The 19,448-nt window shown below is 41.2% G+C and overlaps 2 protein-coding genes across 2 annotated transcripts; both read left to right on the top strand.

Annotated features, from left to right (window-relative positions):
• Window positions 1–794: 794 nt before the first annotated feature.
• mpp4a (MAGUK p55 scaffold protein 4a) lies at window positions 795–10,207 on the top strand. The gene is made up of 20 exons (XM_030786673.1): window positions 795–849; window positions 1,527–1,648; window positions 1,873–1,950; window positions 2,116–2,199; window positions 2,553–2,684; window positions 5,335–5,416; window positions 5,657–5,742; window positions 5,843–5,914; window positions 6,437–6,633; window positions 6,884–6,942; window positions 7,208–7,225; window positions 7,437–7,481; window positions 7,680–7,700; window positions 8,099–8,140; window positions 8,375–8,542; window positions 8,648–8,728; window positions 8,820–8,913; window positions 9,406–9,514; window positions 9,768–9,902; window positions 10,019–10,207. Exons 1-20 carry the CDS (start codon window positions 795–797, stop codon window positions 10,205–10,207), a joined length of 1,869 nt encoding a protein of 622 aa, XP_030642533.1.
• A 1,284-nt stretch (window positions 10,208–11,491) lies between these two features.
• tmem237a (transmembrane protein 237a) lies at window positions 11,492–17,596 on the top strand. Its single transcript, XM_030787090.1, has 13 exons — window positions 11,492–11,509; window positions 12,885–12,907; window positions 13,489–13,502; window positions 14,051–14,122; window positions 14,409–14,543; window positions 14,779–14,872; window positions 15,035–15,192; window positions 15,557–15,680; window positions 15,944–16,135; window positions 16,535–16,608; window positions 16,854–16,941; window positions 17,194–17,315; window positions 17,529–17,596. The coding sequence occupies exons 1-13, from the start codon at window positions 11,492–11,494 to the stop codon at window positions 17,594–17,596; spliced, it is 1,182 nt and encodes a 393-aa protein (XP_030642950.1).
• The last annotated feature ends 1,852 nt before the right edge of the window (window positions 17,597–19,448 follow it).

Here is a 19,448-nt window from a genome sequence, read left to right as displayed (position 1 = left end):
ACCTTTGGCTTTGAATTTCAAGACCAGAATCAATCTGTGAAGCAGAGAAGAGAGAAGTGAATCCCTGGTAAGTGTGTAAGATTAAACCATAGCTGTTTTGATTTCTGACTGCTCTCTGGTTTCTCACTGTGAGAGACCACTAACTTGAACTTCTTCACGAAAGTAAATTCGTTATCGTAAATTCAGAGGCAAGAACCTTCCTTTTGATAGTTCTGTCAGATCAACTACTCCACATTTTTGGTAGCTGCGATTGGCTTTACATGAAACAGTCCATACCTGTGTGAGGGACTGAGTAATACAACCTGGCATGTTCAGTTTAAGAGTCATTGATTCTGTGTGACACATTGACATAAACATTAATCAGCTCAGGCTATGATATGTTCGATCCTAACATTTGCTAGTCATTTGTTGTAGTAGTTATAATCCTAGAAAATATTTATCCATAATTGTAAATATATAAACATATATAAATGTAAATGCAATCTATACCCTCTGGTGATATTACAGAGAGACGACTCGTCGGCCAGTTATGTTAGCTTTAACGCAATGACAAGAGAGATTTCTGGTTAAGCATCACAAGAACAGTTTCTTACAGTTGAAATCTGACAGCATAGACACACTCACTCTATTAGCACTTCTACAACACTTTGCATTCAGCTATGAAGTACTAGGACCTGTGGTTTTCTGACAACAACCAAACAGGTGCTCGCCCTCGTCCTGGTGTGAAATGTAATGTTATAAATGTGATTTTATTTGTTTGTCAGAGCACTAAAGGACACGTAGGGTCACTCATAATGAGACATTCAGTGGAGGCTGGGTCTTCGTGTCACTCGGGACCTTATGAGAACGGTAAGACTGAGAGCCTAGCGCAGGCCGGTCAAACTCGGTCACTGAAATGTCACTGTTGGGCGCTTGAACCAATATGACATGAATTAATCTGGTTAATAGTGTTAGCTGATCGCTGATACTTCTTTTAAAAAAAAACAGAGCTGGGCTGAGTCTGCATCTTTAATGTAAATGCTATTGACATTATGAATTAAACATAGAAACATAAACTGTGAATCATAAATTGCTAAAGATTAGATTTACAGGGGCTTGTCCAAAACAGAGACTTGTTTAACAGAATATGATTTTTTTTTCTTGCATCTGGTATTCCGCGTTTGAAATGAAAACAAATTATTGGAGGGTTAGCTTGTCTTAGCATCACCAAACACGCTAAGCCCAACCACTGGTTCAATTTTATGGTGTCTCCATTACCTCGCTAGTTACATAATAAATAGAGATAACTGTCACTTCAGTAATTCACTCCAGTAATTATTCAATAATTCCGATAGTTACACATAAAAAAAATGATGAAACTTTTATGTGTATTTGAGCCAGCTGTACCTGCAAAATTGTTCATAATGCACTCATTTAGTTTTTTGTGCACTGGCGTGTGTGTGTGTGTGTGCGTGTGCGTGTGCGTATGTATATGTGCATGTGTGTGTGTGGTGTGTATGTATATGTACGTGCGTGTGTGTGTGTAGGTCTGTCAGAGATCCTGGATGATGTGGTAGAGGAGGTGAGGTTGGCTATAAACAGAGATGTGAGTGGAGCAGACCTGCTGTTCGGCCTGCTCAGCGCCCCCTGGCTTCATTCACTACTCAGAGTCAGTAACATTATCCTTATCATTCATCACTACTTTTACATGCATCTTTAAAACCTATTTCTTCACCGTCAGACTCCATACCATATCTGAACACATTAATCTATCTTCTGTGGTGCCCATAAATGTGGTTTGATCTCACATTTGAAAAGATGTGAGCGTGTGTGTGTGTGTGTGTATGAAAGAGAGAGTGTGTTTCAGGAGTTTTGTTTTGTATTTTTGTGCAGATATATGAGTGTCTGATCCGGTACAGAGTGAGGCCTCCCAGCCCTTACCTGCCCTATGCCTCAGGACTTTCCCAGGAGGTCAGACAACATTCAACAGACACCTTCATCCAGCTACATACAACCACCAATCAAATATTACAGCACTTATCCCTCATTATGTCATCTTGTCTTCAGATACTGTTTGTGATTTATTTCACTTACGGCTCATATTGAGAAAATAATGTATAGGATGTGTTTTTACAGGTTTTGGCCAATTTGAGAGGGGTGGTCACTCCATCCGCTGAGGCCAGGGAGCTCTTTGGACTGCTCAGCAAACCCCACATGCAGGTCAGTGAATAGGGAACAACATGATGCTAGTCTCACAGGAATAGCATGGCATTTGCCTTTCTGAGTATGGTGTTAATTAGAAAGAAATAACATTTTATTCATCACAGAGGAGAACAGTTGTGTTCCTTGTGGATTAATAGAGAGGCAATGGTACTGATGTGAGATATTACTGCCAAAACAAAAGCAAGATATTAATAACGGTTTATTACCCTGATACAGGGTATTAATATGTTGCTTTGCACAAGGACAAAAACTGCTGGTAGATTATATTAATCTTGTGTTATATTGGTTGTACTTTAGCGTGTGTAATACTGATGTATTGATTTTATTGTCTGTGCATTTTCCACTCATAGGCTCTGCTCTCCGCCCATGACTCTGTGGCCCAGAGGAATTATGGGCCAGTTCTGCCTCCGCTCCCTGACGAGTTGCCTGAGGATGAGGAGGCAGTTAGGATCGTTTGTCTGGTGAAGAACAAGCAGCCGCTGGTGAGGAAAAACCAGTGGTCCTCTGTGTCACCACACTGGTTCAGTTAATAAACAGGGATTGTTAAGACTGGTGGTATTAATTTTCTGATGGTACTGAACATCTTAAAAAGGCACTGCATAATCGCCTCAATGAAAGACAAACAATGTGTGTTAAATGAAAGAATTTATATGTAAGTGTACAACCAAGTTAGAAGGGGCTTGTTATGCAGTGGTAGCATTTTTAAGTTATGTATTGTTTGCTGTGTTTGCTGTATCGTCATGAATTTTGGACATACAGGTCTACAATTCATCCAGGTTAAGAAAATGTTGACTTGTCTTATTGTACAAACACATACACTGTGCTTTGCTAAGGGCGGTCTTTTCTCAGAGCTGTAATTCCTCCTTCCATCACTGGCTTTGCTTTTGAGACTAATTCAGTCTCATACCTCACCATGTTTCTTGTTCAAAAGTGTCCTGTTGGGGCAGTGTGTAGTGGCTGGAACAGCCTCAGACGTGTAACCATGGAGAAGCTGGCGTCCGCGAGACGGGTGGGTTTCAGTGAGGGCACGAATCTCGGGGGTCTTTCCGCCTCTACAGGTCTGCTGTCCTCTCTCCCACCTGGCCAGCCACGCCCAATACCCCGTTATCAGTCCACAGGAAGCTGTAATCTGTGTCGACAGAGTGCCCGGCTCTCAGGGGACAGGCTTAACCTTTCTGCCCCCTCGGTCTACAGCTCTGAGCCAGTGGGTAAGAGTCAGGCCATGGTGTCCTAAGCTATGCTCTACTGAGACCATATTTATAGTAATGGCTCTGAGGAGAAACTTACAACCAAAGAGTGTAAGGGCGATTAGATATATATTTTAAACTTACAACAAACGACTGAGCTCTTTGGGACCAAAGCATGTAAAGGCGATTAGATATCAATTTTAAACGATTAGCTGAATTGAAAAAGACTTCAAAATTTCTCGTCATCTACCTCTTAACATGTGTCATTTCCTCTTTTGTTGTCTCTGGAGATAACACACACGTGCACGCAGAGAATGGCCTAGATATGGATATGCTACATACTCCCTGCGACCCCACGTTTTGTCCGACCGCGGGGGAGCCCCGTGCGGGGTTCCCGCCAGCCCCGCGCGCTCACACGGCACCCTCCACCCCCCAGCTGCAGCGCCGCAGAACCGTAGACGCCGTCCACGTCGAACATCCAGCCGCGCAGCTGACCAAACAGCACAGTCTGGACGCGCTCAACTCCACGTTGCATACGGTGACCAGCTGCGTGGAATGCAGCAGCAGTGACGTGAGACAGTTGGGCCAGAGGATGGTGGCCGTGACGGAGAGGATGACAGACACCGTGGAGGACAACGCACAGGCCCTCAGTCTGTTGGTGGAGGTGGTGGATAAACTTCAAGGGCTCATCGTCGCCAGCAAGTCCCCCAACGCTGCTCACGCCCCGAGAACAGCCAAACCCACCTCAAATCGTCGCTACCTCTCCTCTTCGTCATCGTCTTCGTCCTCTTCCTCCTCCTTCTGCTCTCTCAGCGCCAACGTGGACGGGCTGACAAAGTCGGAAAAGTCACTGAAGTCTCCCTGGAAGTCTCCCTCAAGCCAAAGGGCTAACAATGTGAGGAGAGGAACGGATACCCATCTCTCCAATGGTTCCACCTTCTCCCAGCGCAAAGATGACTACGAAACTATAGGCTGCCTCTCAAGCACAAAGAAGAAGTTAAAGATAAAGAAATAAGCCTCTCTTTATCTCCTCCTCTCTCTCCCTCTCTTTCTCTCTCACTCGTTCCCTCTTGAAGTTTGACTCTCTTTGATCATATACCTGACAACAAAGCCAGCGCTCACTCTATGGGCCACATACGACTTCAAAGGCAATTATTTTATTATTTATATCATCCATTTTCTTTCATTTCATTTCATTTCATTCCTATTTCCTGTCCGTTGGAATGAAACCTCCCTCCATCGTTCTCAGCGTCTGCTGTGTTTGTTCATAATGACTGGAAGCTCTGCTTCGTCAGCCAGTCCTTTTCGCTTTTCATGTCCATTGCAACATAATTACTCTTGAAGGTCTCATTCTCTGCTTGTAGTCAGTCATTTTCCTTCACCTCTCTGTTTCCTTAAAGCTTTGTGAGGGTTTGTCGGTAATCTTGTACTGCCCTCCGTCCTTTTCATTTATTCTCTGTATGGCCTCGTCACTTCAACACCTACTCAGCAATCACACGGATCTCCAGCCTCAAAAACCTCCACCGTTCTTTATTCTAGATGTGTGTCATTTAAGCAGTAATCAGGATGTGTGTGTTTTTTAAATCTTACAATAAGAAGCTTTATTTTAATGTAATAAGAAGCTTTATTTTAATGTGGTTTTTTTGTTGTTGTTGTTTGTTTGTTTGTTAAGATACATCATTTTCGTATTTGCCATCAGCAGTGAAAACATCTGGCGTCCATGTCATCTTATAGAGATTATACTCCATTGCATCAGATCCTTGTCAGTTATCATTTCACCCCCTCTCCTGTCATCTTGGAGTCACTACTCACTCACGGAGTCTTACCGCAGTCTTGTTACAGCATGTTTGTGGTCAAAGTGCCTTTGTCAGTGTGCGTGACTGACAGAAATATGATGTTTCTCTTTTTGTTCTTCCTGTGCTGGTTCTCTTGGCTTCTAAACTAGGGAGCAACTATAAAGAGAGATGAGACGACAGGGGAAATCTTTATAGCCAGGGTGATCCACGGAGGACTGGCTGACCGCAGTGGTGAGTCTGATCTGGCATAGATGGTGTTCAGTTGATCCTGTCTTATACCTATGGCTATCAGTTTGTTACGCCTTTGTCTTTTGACCGAGACTGGACACTTAGTGCTAAAGTGTATGTCAACCCATGCATGTGTGTGTGTGTGTGTGCATGTCTGTGCCTGTGTCTGTGTGTGTGTATGTGTGTGTCCATGTGTGTGCCTGTGTGTGTGTGTGTGTGTGTGTGTGTGTGAATGTTTCTCAGGTCTACTACATGCAGGTGATAAACTGATGGAGGTAAATGGGAAATCTGTGGAAGGACTGATGCCAGAACAGGTCATTCAGATCCTGGTGAGTTTCACTCAATACTTCATTTCAGTCAGAACAGAACTTTGTATTCCCTATAATCATCACAGTTTCACTCATCATGCTCTCTGTTTATTAATCACAGGTTAACTGCCATGGAAATATTATTTTCAAAGTGATTCCCAACTCACCACAGCCAGTCAACAGCCAGGCTACAGTAAGCACATTATCTAACCTTTCCTTACTCATTAATCAGAGGCTTTGTGCTGATGTTGCCTGTCACTGATTTGTTAGTTGTGCCAGACAATGTATAGATTTTTTGTGAAGGCCCTCCTCATTTCTTAGGTTGATAAGTGAGTTTCGATTCGAACGAAATTTTGCTGTGCAGTGTCACCAGTCATTTGAACTTACTCTATTTTAGCCCTTCTCATTTCCATGTTTTGTGTCACCCCCTCCCTGTTCCTCTCTCCTTCTCTCTCTGCTCCGCTCCTCCCTGTTCCTCTCTCCTTCTCTCTCTGCTCCTGCCTTTACTCTACTCCTCTACATGCTACACCTATCACTCTGTGCTACTCCTCTCTCTGCACTACACACTCCTCTCATCTACCTCTCTGTCTCCTCTCCTCTCTCTGTCTCTTCTCCTCTCTCTATCTCTTCTCCTCTCTCTGTCTCTTCTCCTCTCTCTGTGCTAAATCATTCTCTGCTCTACCCCTCTCTGTTCCACCGTGGTGTCTGTCTGTAGCTGTTGGTGCGAGCGATGGCAGATTACAGTCCCTCACAGGACCCCTCCATCCCCTGCCCAGACGCAGGCATGGCCTTCAGTAAGGGTGACCTGCTGGAGATTGTGGATCAGACAGACAGTCATTGGTGGCAGGCCAGGAAACTGCCCAGTACTTCTGCCTGTGCTGGACTCATCCCCTCTACCAGCCTGTTCAAGAGGTGCCCCAGAACACGCTAAATACTTACAGATAATGATAATGTAATAGAAGTAAAAAGTTTTTTTTTTTCAGAGACTACGTGTAATGAGGACATTGTTAAAAACAGCACCTCCTTAATTAATTATATTTCTGTTTCTGCATTAAAGGTTTCATGTCAGTTAAATGTGTTAATATGAGTCATAATTCATGATTCAGCTAAAATAAGCTTTCGTTCCTTTTGTCTCTGACTGGAATGATTCTTGTTTGTGCAGCAAACAGAGAGAGTTCTGGTGGTCACAGCCATACCAGGTTCACACCTGCATTAGGCCATGTGAGTGTTTACACACACACAAATAGACACACACACACACACACATGCACATACAGAAGCTCTGCTAGCTTCATCCTCAGCTTCCTCCATGTCCCCTCAAGTACTAATCAACCACGTGACAACTGCATGTAAATTCAGTTTCACTAATCACAGCAAAATCTCGGAAATGGATTAGTCCCGTGATATGTATTTGAACTCACTGATGGTAAACCATCAAAGTATTAATATTACGCTTGTTTTCTTTCCCAACTCCCTCTCTGTGCAGTGAGTGCGTCTGATGTGGGTATGTATCTCGTATCATTATGGAGAGTGTTTAATGGATATGGACATGGATATGTGACATTATGTCCAAATCGTTCCGTCCTCTGTTGTAGTCACCATGTGTTGTTCCATTCTTACTGCTGTAATTCTTACACAGACTCACGCTGTCAAACACAGATAGAAGGCACTTGCTCTGTTCTCCACATTGACATAACTGTATGTATCTGTTCCAGGGGAGGATGTAACAGCGGTAGAAGAGGAGAAGTGTGCTGAAACAGGTAGTCACATCATGTTAATCCCACAGCATTAAGACAATGTGATTTTTTAATCATCTTCAATTTTTAAAAATTCCTTTTTAAATTCACCCGGTCGTTTTTTAGAGTGTGTGCAAAAAGAATGCACACTATTTGTTAACAGAATGGAAAAGCTATTTGTTCCTGACAATATGGATTTATATTTTGTGTGTCTGTTTGCAGATGACTGTGCTGTTGAATCTGGTAGGTAAGTCTTTTCTAAACATAAGTGTCTTTGCAGAAATAAGGGTTTAAAATGAAATGGATAAAGCTGACAAATTAAGTGAATGTTTGGCTTAATTGTGTACAAATGTACTTTGTTGTGTGGAACTGACTACCACAAATACAGTCTAATGTATCAAAAATTTGACTTCTTCTGCCATTATCAGATGATGCGGTATGTCAGTCTCCAGGTTAGGTCTATACAAATTCCTGACTCATGGAATTCCGTCTGAAAAACAGTTGAACTATTGAATGGTTCACCATATGTGCTCCTCACTTTTATGGGGTTATCTTGATTTTTTTCTACACAACATGGCCTGTATTTGAGTGTATTATGGTTAGCTAATGTTATAAGATTACCTGACTTTTTCCTTTTACAGAGGAGGATGAATATGCTGGAAATATGGAAGGCCCCTTTATAGGTATGGTCCCTGAACATCTTTATGGCAGTTTCTATTTTGCTAACTTTCCCATTTCAGTATCTAAATATAGTGCACCAAACTGCCTGATTGGCTTATTGATTGACTGATTGATTGATTGATTGACTGACTGACTGACTGTCTGACTGATTGACCGATTGATTGATTGATTGATTGATTGATTGATTGACTGATTGATTGATTGATTGATTGATTGATTGATTGATTGATTGACAGCGGGGTTTAGGAACAGTCTGCGTCTGTGGAGGAGGAAGTCACAGACTAAGCGTAAAGGTTCCTGTCATTCGTGTGGCTCCAGTAGCTGTTATAACTCCTCCCCATATGAAGAGGTCATCAACTACCGACGCAGGGCTCAGGACACGCCACGCCTCATAGCACTCATAGGTAACAGTCTCCCTATGCTATTACTCTGCTTATGCATTAGGTAGATCTGTAACAGTCAGTCGGACAGTGAACAGCAATGCACGCAGTGTCCTGCTTTTTTGGCAGGTCCCTCTGGAGTTGGGGTGAATGAGTTACGCAGAACACTGATCCAAATAAACCCAGACAAGTTCCAGAGCGCGGTGCCTCGTATGTATTCCAGTTCTACAATGCACTGAGTTTGAGACTTTGACTGGAAACAAAAAGTTGTTCATCACATGTTCTTTTTGGTTTGTCACAGACACAACTCGAGCACCAGAGAGCAATGAGCAGTACGGACGAGAATACCACTTTGTTTCCAGAGAACTGTTTCAGTACATGATGTGCAACCACAGGTACTGTTATATTACTCTGATTAATACATTTTCATTCACCCTTTGGTTAAAGCACTGGCTGTGCATTTCAGGTACTGTTATATTACTCTGATTAATGCATTTTCATTCACCCTTTGGTTAAAGCACTGGCTGTGCATTTCAGGTACTGTTAGTTTAGCTTGTAGATTATACAGTCTAAACCATGAGACTAGGTTTGGACCATGTTAATGTGGTTTGGACAAGGGGACTATGGGTTGGACATGGTAAGAATATTATACATGGATCATTGTAAAGTAAAGTAAAGTTTATGTCTTTTTTATCATGGCTTGCACTAATTATAGCGCATTTAACACTCTTTGCTTGTTCAGCCTGCCTATTCTCACATGCATTGTGTTGCTGAAACATCAGAAGGATTCAATGCATTTGAATGCTCATGCATCGTAACACTGATCCACTGAACCCTGGTGTGGTCATGATATGGTTATTATTTATTTCTCAATCGTTCTCACTCAGATTTGTGGAGTGCGGGAATTATAAGGGCCATCTTTATGGGACGAGCATTGACGCCATCAAAAACGTGCTGGACACTGGGAAAATCTGCATTATTGATATTGAGCCTCATGTAAGTGGGTGATTGGTGAGGACAGTAAATGTTTCTAGCACGGCTAACTGTAATTTCAATTTCAGTTTCGGATTCAATTTCAATTTCAAAATCAATTTCAATTTCAAGTCACATACAAAAAATCTATTTGAATGACTTAAATGAATTTATTGTGAAATATTCATTATTGGCCTGAGCCCAGTTAAAATAATTGGTCAGTCTTTTAATCCTAAAGCTTGACAACAAAGAAGTTCAAATACATTGTGTTCCTCAGAGTATTCGTTCAATCCGAACCAAGACGCTGAAACCTTACGTCATCTTTGTGAAGCCACCCGGCATTGAGCGCATGAGGCAGAGCAGGAGAGACGCCAAGATTCTGGCCGATAACTGCACCAAACGTCCATTCAGTGTGAGACATTTCATATTAACCCGCTGGTTTTCCTTACCGTACAGCTTGGTTCCCGTTTTAGTTTGGTGGCTTTGGTGGTAAGATGAAAAAGCTATTCTCCCTGCGTTGCGTTTCAGGACGAGGACTTTGAGGAGATCGAGGAGTCAGCGTGGTTACTGGAGATGCGTTACAGACAGTTCTTTGACTGCGTGATTGTGAACGACACACTGCAGGACGCCTGTGGGCAGCTCTCTCTCGCCATTCAGCGTGCCCAGGAGGAAGCACACTGGGTCCCTGCCAGCTGGCTGAGCCCCGACGAGCCCTGAAACATACACAGACACGGAGCCGTGCTGGAGATGGGAAAGAAAGGCCTGTCATAAGAGAAAAGAACAGAGAGAGGGATGAGAGGACAGTAATTATTATAGCCTGGAGAAAAGAGACCCTGTACTCTGCTCTTCATGGCATTAGAAAAAAGAAGAGAAAGAGAGAGAGAGAGAGTGAGAGAGAGAGAGAGAGAGAGAGAGAGAGAGAGAAGTCACTCTCTCTGATCATTATTATATGCGTGAAGTGAAATAATTTCTGGATGTCACTGCTGATTGACGCTTATTAATTAAGAGTTTGTGTTACTCCATTCTGTTTTGGGTTGACCATTTATGGCCTGTTATGGTATGTTTACATGTTGTTTAGTAATGATACAGTATTTTTATAAGTCAAGTCTTTCCCAAAGACTTGTACAATGTATTAATGTGATATATCTGAAAAGAATGTACACTGTTTGAACGTTGTCTGTAGTCTTTATTTAATTTTTCTAATGGGCTTCCATTTTTGGAATTTATCTAAACAAGGTGCTCTGTAAGTAAAAAAACACATGGATTGTTCGAAGAAAACATGATTCCAAGTGTTTATAACGTACTGTTTAAGTTTTTATAGTGTGCTGTTCAGTGGTTTAGCTAAGGCATGCATGTAAATGCAGGAATGTCAGTTGAGTATCTGATCATATTGTTGAATCCCATTAGTTTGTTACTAGCTTGAAAATATGAGATGAGTTTTATTTGCTTTCAGAGGTCAGTCTGATCACATGGTGTGAGCTACAGCATCTAGAAAAGTGATGCTACACTCTATGGTGTATAGATGGTGTTTATTTATGTTGCTGACTTAGACCATTACTACTTCTTTGTTTTCTGCCTTTACACTTGAATCAATCCTGTTTTCCTGTTTGGACTTTGTTTTTGGTCAGTGAATGTTGTATCTGTAGAGCGTGTGGATGTGACATGACTAATTCTTAAATTTTGAAATAAAAACAACTTTTGGAACATAAAATATCTGTATGCTTTTTTTTTTAAACAGTTATTCCTTATGTCAGCGACCATAATACAGTTTAAATACATCCTTTTTAGTTAAAATAATGTGCTGGCTAGCAGTGTCTGAACTGAGGCTATCTTTAAGTGTGTCCACAAACCTGTACACTGATCTATGCCTCGGTAATTCTCTCCTTCACAGATGCCTGAGTATGGATTTATCTCAGTTTATCCCTTTAGAGGAGAGCATTGCACCTCCCCTCCCCCAAACGGCAGCCTTACGTGTGCGTGCGTGTGTGTGAGCTCACTGCAATGGGCAGAAAACAAGCGGTAAGTCACCCTCTCTTCACCTCACTCACGTTACTTTTTCCTCCTTAAAATGAAGAATCTGTATTCAGCATTTGACTGCGTCAAAGTCTTAAAATGTAGACTTAATGTGCTTTTTTAAACATACTTTTAAACTGGTATTACTCAAAATAATGTGTGAATTGGTGAAAATGGTACACTTTGTGTGTTGTGGCTGACTACAACACTGAATGTATCACTAGTGAAAATATATGTGTTTCATGTGGAGCCTATTAGTGATAAGTTTAATGTAAACATATTTTGCCTTCAGTGAGTTCATGTGGATGCCATTTTAAAAGTGTTGTACATGTTGGCTTTTGAGAGTGTTAAACCCGGACCTGTGTACAGCTGTCTCAGACTCATGTAGGTTTAACGTCAGCTGTAGGGTGTTTAATATATGCTCGTTCGTTCTTCTGTTTACAAAAAAAAAAAAATCTAATCACACATGTTAGTGAGCGTGGTCCAGTTGCTGTGTTTAGATGTGCAATCTGGAGAGTGTAATCTGGATTGAGATTTGATGAGATTACCTGTTTAGCCTGTTCAGGGTGCGGACACAGGGTGCGGACGATATTTTGGTTCGGTATTTTGGCTGACTGATTCATTGGCGACTTCAGATCCTCAGTTCTACATATAGGTGTTACACGGCGTGTTTGTTGTCCTCAAGAACTCATGTTCTTGAGTTTGTAAAGCGTAGATAGTCCTGCGTACATTAGACACAAAGGGATGTCTTTTCTGAAGATGAAGCAGTGATGATATAAGCTCTTTACTGTGCCTGACAGAGCCATTCAGGATACAGTGTATTCTCATCAGCGCCATGAAAGGTTTTTATTTCTGCATAGTATTTTTGTGTATTTTTAGAGTTTGTCTCATGATAGAGTCGCTTCACTTGAACATAACTTTTTCGCAAGAAATCACGCCAAGTTACATACTTCATGAAAATCACAGTTGATAGCAAAAAACATATTGTTGTCTCCTGTGAATCAGAGGTTCAAGATGAGGAGTGGACAACATTATTTTTGCCACATTTCATAAATATTATTATTGGGATTGTTGTCAATTTGAGTCAGCATTGCACACACACACACACATATATATATAAAGCATGATGCCAAATTGGAACATTTGGCTGCTGGGTGACCAACATCAATGATACACTTTAGTGAAAGTGTCCAGATGTCCTAGTGTCCAGATGTCCCGGATGTCCAAGAGGTCCCAGGGCATTTGTGTGATGAATCTGTAACTTCCCCTGACTGCGTCTGATGGATGTTATATACCACGTAGTTTATAGCTTGGCCATTTCTGTTCTCAAAATATCATCTGGCAGCTGTTTTTTATCTCTATGTATTTTTTTGTCTTTCAGCGTGGAGTACCTCCTATGCCAAGGTCAGTTTCTCCAAGAAAAAACTGTAATATTGATTTGTCTATTTGGCTGTACACTCACTTCCTCTGCAGTAATTAGTTAGCGACACAACCAAATGTGTTACTCAAAGGATCAATTGCCAATGAGAGATGATAGCTGAAAGTTATGAAAGCACAGAAGTGACATGGGACATGCGTTACGTCAGACACTCAGAAGGAACTGGAGGCTCTGTACAGGACAGTCTAATGGGAATGACGTAGACTGCTTTGACACATAATTAGATTTACCTTCTCTTTCAACGACACTCACCGTGAGTACTACAAAAGCGACAACTTAAGCACTCAGGACACTCATGGACCTCATTCACCTTCTAATCTCATTGGAAAACCTTTTATGGAAGGCCATGCACAGCTTCTGCATCTATTACATTGCGCATAAATATTATAACTAGTTCACTAGTATTTCACCATAGCCGAGCTGTCTCAAACAAAAAATCTGAATTTTATGTGAGTGACTAGATAAAACTTTGATATATCTGTTTTTCTGCCTCTTACCTTGTCTCTTGTATGCTGTTCTCTTGTGGTTTTGGATGTGTGGAATCAAGTCAAGACACTGGAGGTCAGACTGTGTTTCTGAAAACAAGGTTTACAAAAATGACAGTTAGTGACTATTTTTTGAGTACAGTGGTTTTTACTGAGAAAGTTTAGATTAATTGGCTTTTAATGGCTTATCCTAAAACCTCTAAACCCTGCTTATTAACGGTTTTCACTTTGCTTGAGTATTACAAACATCTGATCTAATTAGGACCAGGTATTAGCTGAAGGTGCTAAATGTGACAAAAGTAAGAGTGAATGTCTCATTACATAAGTTACATGTCAACACTGATCTCACATTTAAGCTAAGAAATAAACAACAACAACAACAACAACAAAAATAATAATAGACATCACACTTTTATTAAATGCTGAGCACACGCTATTTTAAGTCTTTCATACATTAATGTACATATTTCACACGCTCATTCCATGTTGCTTTGCTGTAACATTTGCCATTTGGCTAAAATAGTGCAGAATTTGCAGTAGACAGCAAACTTTCTGTCCATTCTGGTGTCACAAGCAGCATTTTAGTTCAATGATTACTCCTGTTTTTGGATGATGTCTGTGTAGACGAGATGCCTTCCGCCAAATCCAAGAGGAGGAAAGTAAAAAAGGAGCTCAATGATGTGGAGGAGCCGGAGGGTAAGGACATTCATCCCAGTTATGACTGTTACTGAGGTTTACAAAACACCCTAACCCTCCAGACCTCCTGATACACTGAACTGTCACACCTCAGTATTACAAACTGGCAGTATACACGAGTCCCCGTCCATGACAGACTGTTTCCATATTTTCATATTTGGTTACAAGTCCTTAAATATTCATTTGTAACTAAATATACCAATAATTGAGTTTCACCCTCATGGTTCTCAGCTCCTTAAGACTCGACTGAGCATTCGCTTACTGGTTTATACGTTGCTATCTACAGCTGGGACAGAAGCCGTCATTGAGATGGAAGGTCTGACCAACCGCAGGTCGTCGGACAGCCAAGAACCCCTGACCCCAGAGCTTCCAGACGTTCCTCAACAGAAGAGGAAGAAGAAAAAGAAGGCACACACCCCAGGTAAATCAGATCGTTTCATAATAATCTATTTATTTATGGCTTTTTTGTGTCATCTCGCACACAAAAGATATTAAACCAATATTCGAATCAGTGTTTTCCTAGAGGGAAAACAATGGCAACTGTCCAATAAGTTAAGATGGTGCTTACAAAACAAGTACACTTATAGCTGTTGTTGTTTTTGTTGTTGTTTTTGTTGTTGTTTATATTGTTTCCACTGATGATCAATCTCCTATAGATCTGGAGGGGGAGCAGCCAGAGCATGTGAATGGAGATGTGCTGGAGCAACAGACGGATGGAGAAGAGGTCACAAAGAAGTCGAAAAGGAAGAGGTCAGAGCCATAACCTTGATCCTATTTCAGAGACAGCATTGACTAGGTCTGCACCACAGAGAGACAACACCATCACTCCCAGCTCATAGATGACGAAGGTGAAGGACGAAAGCCTTTGATTACATAAGCGTTTTAACAGACAGTGGATACCTCTTTCAGCAGGAAGTCAAAGATGACAGAGAGTCATAATCCCAATGAGCTGGGTGTGGAGGAGGATGACATCATTACAGATGTGCATGCTCCAGTCTCCCAGCGTTCACTCTTCTCTGCTCCACTGGGACACAGCCAGCCTCTCAGTAAAGTGTTTGTGGAGAGATCTCGTGAGTATTGCAACACTCTGACACGTTAAACATCAGCTTATTGTTTGGTTTGGATACTCTTGCTATGACAACATCTGCTGACTGTGTTATAACAGAAGTGATACAGCACCCAGTATAATAACCTTATTGTGATTGGTGTCCTAACTCAGACTGCTATACACAACAATAATAAATCTGTATTAGACATTAATGGTTAAGCACTGTCATGAGACCCTTTAATGTACCTGTAATAGCTGCTCATAAGTGTTTATGTTCTAGCACTGGGTAATCAGTGCTTGTTTTTAGACAGTGACTTGTTGTGAAATGCGTCTGTCTAAAAAGGGGAGTGTGTGTATTCAAGACAGAATGTGTTTTCTGAACACAGGGAGGTTCCAGGCGACAGAGCGGCTGGACCTGGGCCGCCAGGGGGAGCAGTTAGAGGAGTTCATGGAGGTCAGACCCATGTGGAGCACCAGAGATGTTGCCATGAGGGTGCACAGTGGCTTTAGGTGACTACCACTCAACTCAAGACCATACAAAACCTGCCGCCACCCCAGTTTTACTGCTAATTCATTTACTGACAAGTTTGTAAGACTTCATGCTATTTGTAGAGGAATTAAGTTCTTTAAATCTATATCTTATAAGGACGACTTGTAAACCTGGCATGGCCTTTAAAACATCTCTTTTACTGCATGATCTTAAATGAGATGCTGGAGTGTTATTAGTTCCTGTTTGTTGATGTTCTTTGCGTGTGTGTGGTTTGTTCATGTAGGGTCATCGGGCTCTTTTCTCATGGTTTCCTGGCTGGGTATGCCGTGTGGAATATTATTGTTGTGTATGTGTTGGCAGGAGAGCAGTTGACAACCCTGCCTAATCTCTTACAACAGTATCACAGACTGGCCTATCCTGCCCAATCACTGCTCTACCTACTGCTGGCCATCAGCACTGTGTCTGCCTTTGACAGGTCAGTGTCTGTGAGTGTAGCTTAGTCTCATATAACATTAACGTGGTCATGAAGTGGTTGAGATGGTTATGAAATGTGATGATAGTCAATAACTGTGTGAGGTGCACTTGATGCATGCATAAGAAGTGGGTGACATCATTGTGCTCAGCATTATCTTGTTCATAGTGGTTAATCAGATTGGGAAAAAAGACGCATTCTGTATCTGAATATTGGGACCATGAACAGTTAAAGATGAACACAAACATAAACATAAACAAACATTAATCCGATTTGGCAGCTTCTGTGGATCCAAACAATGCATTTAGATATTATTGTCTGCAATGTGGATTTGCACTTAGTTTAACGATTCAATTTATTTGAGAGATTGTCTTACCGTCCTGTGCCCTGCTCCTCTCTCAGGGTGAATCTAGCCAAGGCCACCATGGCTTTACAAGGATTCCTGACCCTCGACCCAGCAGCTCTGGCCTCCTTTTGTGAGTGAATGTCAGTCTTATCAACATAGCTTACACATTTTCACACCATCAGTAAGATGAAAGTACTTATATATGACTTATATTGTTACTCATATACAGGACTAGTCAATTATGTCTACCACAGTCCATGTAATATCTCAGCACTGTACCGTAAACTGAGACTATAAGATGTGAGAAAGGTGAAATAGATATGGTTTAAGTGTTGAGCAGCACCTGAGTGACCTCTTGACCCCTCGTCCTCTCAGTGTACTTCGCTGCACTGATCCTGTCTCTCAGTCAGCAGATGACAAGTGACCGGATCAACCTGTATCCCACTGCAAACGAGACGCTTTGGTGAGTTTACTGCAGCTCTATTAGAGAAACTACACGCATGTTAATAAAAAAAAACAAACAAAAAAAACAAGTGAAATGTCACTGAGAATGAAGGGGCTGATTGTAAATAATGCAACAGAGAGGATTTAACCAAGAATAAATCTGGCCCAGATCCTGTCATGTCTTAAATCCAACTGTGTTTTATTTGTATTGTCTGAGAGCCTGTGCTGGGCATTACTTCTTGTCTTTAAGCATCTGTGCTATATTTTATAGGCCACCAGGGTCAGAGCATCAGATCCTGCAGCCCTGGATAGTGGTGAACCTGGTAGTAGCTCTCCTGGTTGGACTTGCCTGGGTGTTTCTGTCCTCTCGGCCTGACATGGACTACACTGAGGGTGAGGGCATGGAAAAGGTTTTAAACCATACATCACTATGACTATGTTCTTCAGAGAGAGAGAGAGAGACATAGAGAGAGACATAGAGAAAGAGACAGACAAAGAGTGAGAATGAGAGAGAGAGAGAGAGAGAGAGAGAGAGATTCTATGACTGCTGATGGTCTATTTTTTAAATTCTCTTTCAAGTTTTTCATCGTTGTATTTGTGAAACAGATTTCCTAATGGCCATGGAGGTGGAGGAATACCCCAGACATGATGAGAAGACAGACATCCCAGCCTGAGAACATGAGCCCATTCTTTCTTTAGCCAGAACACGTTATAAAACTTATATCCATAAATTAAAACATATTTTAATAACATTTTAAATGATGAAAATGTACTGAGTTTTGTGTTTTTAAGAAAACTAAAAAAATAGAAAAATAATTTTGTATTGTATATTACAAGTAGTACATATAGATGTTGTTGATTAAAAACAAAGTTAACTTTTTTGAAACAAAAGTCATCTTTTACTCTCTCCTTATATTAACACTGCATTTATGCATGAAGATTTACAGTAAAGCCTTAAATTTCACTGTCATGAATGGAAAGATAGGATACATGAGCTCAGATTCGGTTTGCTTGGTAGATACAGCATGTTGTCATACTTAACATTATTTTATTGATCAAGACTAATTTCAACCCAAATGCAGTTTGAAGTCTTAGTCTGTGCTCTACTTCATCCTGAGATATGCTACACTTCACAGGGAAACTACCAAGGCAAAATTATCTGCTGACACCTTGTGGTACATTCTGATATTGCAACTAAAGAACTGCTTTATGGAGTTATAGTCATGGACAGTGAACACAGAGGATGAGTGACTCATTCACTCTCCATCCTCTACTATACCCACCAGTTCTACATCTGCATCTGTCTACAACTACATCTCTCCATGTTCACGTTAAAATTAAATGATCAAATTAAACTGCCAATGAATGGGGTGGGCTAAATAGATGTATTTGCTAAAATAACTGCAGAGTAGCAAGACCTTCCAACTTTAAGTTTCCCTATTTGAAAGAAAAACAAAAAACAAGCAGCCATGAAGCTGTTGGAAGCGTTGTCTTTATTCAGGGTCTGAACCAAGCTGTATACGTCCTCCAGCAGAGTCATGTAGGGGTATGTAATTTAAACTGGAGCCCTGTCCAAGCCCAGAACACTCAGGTCCAATCTCTGTCCAACTGCATTTGTTCCTGCCAAGTATTTAGTCTGACCTGAGGAAGAGCCTAAACCTAAGACCACAAGCCAGAAGATAAGCTCTAAATGCAGATGATAATTTAAAAAGAAAATCAAAATGTTTTGTTAAGATAGAGATCCCTCTAAGATAAACTCTCTCTCACACGCACACACACACACACTTGCAGAATAGCTAGTGCTGAAGTGAACACGATGGATTCCACATACACTGTATATGGAATTTCAAGCAGAATACCATGTAAATCAATACAGCAATAACAAAACACAGTCATTGCATGTTGTTTTTCTTGGTATTATTGAAAATAAGCTAGCGATGTTTTCCTAGATTTATATATCATAATTCATTTATTTTTCCTACATTCTCCAATTAACATTTGTTGTCTTAAGTACAATTCAATTCAAAAGCACAGACACATTGAATTTAAGACTGTAATTTTTGAGTTACCTCTTGCAAGTGAGCGTCATCAAAGTCATTGCCACTTTCCATAGCTTAGTAAACCACTTTGCTCACAGACATATATTACTTTGTGTGGTAGGGAAGTCAAGCACTGCAGTATGGCTACAGCGTCCCTCTCTGCAGTCTAACGGACTCTTCAGGTGAAGCTGCCTGTTCACGCCCCAGACCGACATCTTTAGACAACCGAGTCGATGAGATACTCATCTGTTTTACCTGCATCTCTGCTTCTGATACCAGCTGATGTCTTACTCTTGGACTTCAATGCCAACAGCACTGTTCGTAATGATACATAAACAAGCTGAACTCCTCTGGTAGTCAGTCAAAGTAATAGTCAGCTGGGCCAGCCTAGTTTTTTGATTCATGGACTTAAACATGGGATGTCAGTCTTTAAATGGATTCACAACACCTGCTTTGAGCATAATGTGTATCCCTCATGTAGTTAAGT

Source organism: Chanos chanos, chromosome 10, assembly GCF_902362185.1.
Source record: "Chanos chanos chromosome 10, fChaCha1.1, whole genome shotgun sequence".
NCBI lineage: Eukaryota > Metazoa > Chordata > Actinopteri > Gonorynchiformes > Chanidae > Chanos > Chanos chanos.
This window is presented reverse-complemented; position numbering and strand designations above follow the sequence as displayed.